Source organism: Charadrius vociferus, unplaced genomic scaffold (assembly GCF_000708025.1).
Source record: "Charadrius vociferus isolate BGI_N301 unplaced genomic scaffold, ASM70802v2 scaffold549, whole genome shotgun sequence".
Lineage (NCBI taxonomy): Eukaryota > Metazoa > Chordata > Aves > Charadriiformes > Charadriidae > Charadrius > Charadrius vociferus.
In genome coordinates, this window is record NW_009650103.1 from 1,377,355 (window position 1) to 1,380,523 (window position 3,169).

General features: G+C 52.5%; 1 protein-coding gene across 1 annotated transcript in view; it reads right to left on the bottom strand.

Moving 5' to 3' along the window:
- Nucleotides 1–3,169, bottom strand: part of VAV2 (vav 2 guanine nucleotide exchange factor) — a 156,682-nt gene that overhangs the window by 131,942 nt on the left and 21,571 nt on the right. Inside the window, 1 exon segment of the mRNA XM_009892323.1 lies at nucleotides 1,311–1,342. Coding sequence (XP_009890625.1) covers nucleotides 1,311–1,342 — 32 coding nt within the window.

A 3,169-nucleotide genomic window follows, 5' to 3' on the forward strand; every position in this document is an offset into this window, starting at 1 on the left:
CCCCGCGGTCTCCCCGCGCGCGGCCGCCAGCACGTCCGAGCGCCGAGGAACCGAGACGTGTCTGCAGCCTAACGGACACTGAAAACGTCAAACCCCAAAGAAAGAAATGAGCCAGAAAGTGTTTCGCCGCTCTCGCCCCTGCGAGATACGGGGCGGGATGGCCAACCATCGCCAAAAGGCGCTTTTTTTTTTTTTCCCCAATTTTTGAGTAAAACACTAAGTGGGCGGAGGGAGGAGAAATCCCACGTTTATTCTTCAGCACTCAAATACATGACAAAGCCTGGCTGCTAATGTGACAAAGACAAAACCAAGCAGTTATTAAGCTACCTTGAGCACAGAGACAAGTTAAATACTCCTTTTCGTCTCCTGTTTCCTCCTATGCCCCGTCAAAAGGAGCTCCTCCTGCTGCTGCGCTCCCAGAACCAGGCTAATAACCGCCCTGCTCCGGCGAATAACGGGTTCCTATGCAGCCATAACACTACCTGATGTCTCGTCTTTATTATACAGGGTCTGCACACCATTAAACTGTTATTAGGAGAGCTGTCTCTCAAAAAAAACCTCCAAATCACAGGGAAAAAAACCCAACAAACCAACCACACTCAGAAAGGGGATTTGAGCAGTTCCTCCTTCCATGGCTGAACGAGAGCGGGGCTTCGTGAAACACGGCTTTTCTTCTTGTCCCCAGGACGAGAACATGCAAAACCTGGTGGCTACGGGGGAGAAATCCTTCCCTCTACTCCGGCTCGGGAGGTTTAACACCCATGCAAATACACAGCCTCGGCTTTGGCAAGTTCCTCTCTGCCCCCACGGAATAATGAAGCTGCTTTACACCTCTTGAAGTTTTACTCTCATTCCTTTTAGTTACACCCAGCGAAACCAGATGTTTAACCCTGCTTGAGATCATTTTTCCCCACGTATGTAAAAGATAATGCTATTTACTTAGTCAGCTTTTGTTGGTGGAGCCCAAAGCTAAACGTGGGTTGGGTTTGGGTTTGTTTGTTTTTTATTATTTCACAAGGAGAGGAATTCGGAATATCACCTACTCATTCGTTAGTAATCATTCTGCTCTATAAATTTTAAATCTTGGGTATTTTCAATTCGCTTTCAAGTCTACGAGGCTTGAGAGAGCGCTTCAATCACGTTTCCATGCATTTCCCCAGAGTAACGAAAGCGAGAGCCTCCACGCCTGTTTGTCTGTCTTCCCTTAAGGAAAAATTAAATTCTCGCGTCCCAGGACTCTGGGAGCTGGGTCTGCCGGAAAAAAAACAGGGAAGAAAAGTCACAGAAATACTTAACACCACTGCCGATACCTGCTGGTAGCGGAAAGCCGCCGGTCGGGAACCTGTGCAGGAGCGACAGCGGGTGAGCGGGATCCTGATCCCGGGGACTGACGAGGGACGGAGAGGAACCTGCATCTCCTGATGACCCCAGTCAGAGCCAAATTACAACAAAAGGAACTTTATTAACACCCCCCAGACGCTCAGCAGGACGGGCTGAGGCATCATGGCCGGTTTGGGTACCACATACGCACTGGTCTCACAAGGGACCTTCTCCCTGCTTCACCCCGAGCATCCACCACCACTCCTTGAGCTGCTGTTTCACGGAATACACCCCCACTCCCCGCATCTCAAGTAGCTGTGAGGGGCAGAGAAGTAGGAAGAGACAGGAGAGGAGAGGTGACATTCCTCCGCTCGGTCGCCGGCCAGGTGAGCTCCTCTCCTGCTCTGGTGGGTCCCAGACTCGCATCTCTCCTCTCCCTGGTTTCACGGTGCACGTTGAGCTGGTCCTCGCCAACAAGCCCAGCGTGCAGAGCGGAGTGAGCCAAACCACGGCCCTGCATGGAGGTGGCAATCTAAAAAAAACAGAGGGCCAAGCCACCCCACTCCACGAGAGCCCACTGCGAGGTGCTTGTCTCTGGATCACAGAATGGTTTAGGTTGGAAGGGACCTTGAAGATCATCCAGTGCCACCCCCTGCCCTGGGCAGGGACGCCTCCCACCAGCCCAGGTTGCTCCAAGCCCCGTCCCACCTGGCCTTGAACACCTCCAGGGATGGGGCAGCCACAGCCTCTCAGGGCAACCTGCCCCAGGGGCTCACCGCCCCAACAGGGAAACATTTCATCCTCATATCTCATCTAAATCTCCCCTCTTCCAGTTTGAAGCCATTCCGCCTTGTCCCACCCCCAAACGCCCTTGGAAAAAGTCCCTCCTCAGCTCTCCTGGAGCCCCTTTAGGCACTGGAAGTGGCAATAAGATCTTCCCGGAGCCTTCTCTTCTCCAGGCTGAACCCCCCCAACTCTCCCAGCCTGTCCTCCCAGCAGAGGGGCTCCAGCCCTCCCAGCATCTCCGGGGCCTCCTCTGGCCCCGTTCCAACAGGTCCATGTCTTTCCTATGTTGGGGGCTCCAGAGCTGGAGGCAGCACTCCAGATGGGGTTTCAAAAGAGCGCAGCAGAGGGGCAGAATCCCCCCCTCGCCCTGTTGGCCACACTTCTTCTGATGCAGCCCAGGATACGGTTGGCCTTCTGGGCTGCGATCGCACATTGCCGGCTCATGCTGAGCTTCTGGTCAATCAGCACCCCCAGGTCCTTCTCCTCAGGGCTGCTCTCCAGCCATTCTCCGCCCAGCCGGGATTTATGCTTGGATCCTGTGCACGGAGCATCCCCCGGCCAGGGAAGCAGAGCTACTTCCAGCAAGTTTTAAATATTCAGCCCCACAGAGAGAGCCCGGCTCCACCCAGGCAACAGGGCTCACCTGGCGATTTAACCACACCAGAGGAACGTTCGAAAAGAAGCCAAAGCAGAAGTACTCTTGGCTTTGGGTGAGGGCTGAAATGATAAAACAAAGGACACTCGAGTCTTAAATGTACATCAGAGTCCCATATCACGGCGCTGCGCTTTCCCGTTGCAAAGGAACAGATTTTGCTCACGCTGCCAAAAATCACCAGGAACTATGAAAATGCAATGAGGCTTCATCTTCCATCAATAAATTCATTATTTTTTTATTTTTTTTTTTTTATGGAGACTTTCAGCCACCCCGGCAGCTGTATGCTAATTCCCCCTCAGCACTGCTTTATTATCACTTGGAACAGATGTTCCAGCCGCTCCAAAATCTGGAGGTTACACAAAAAAAAAAAAAAAAAAAAAAACTATTAACCCAAATCGGGCCACAGGG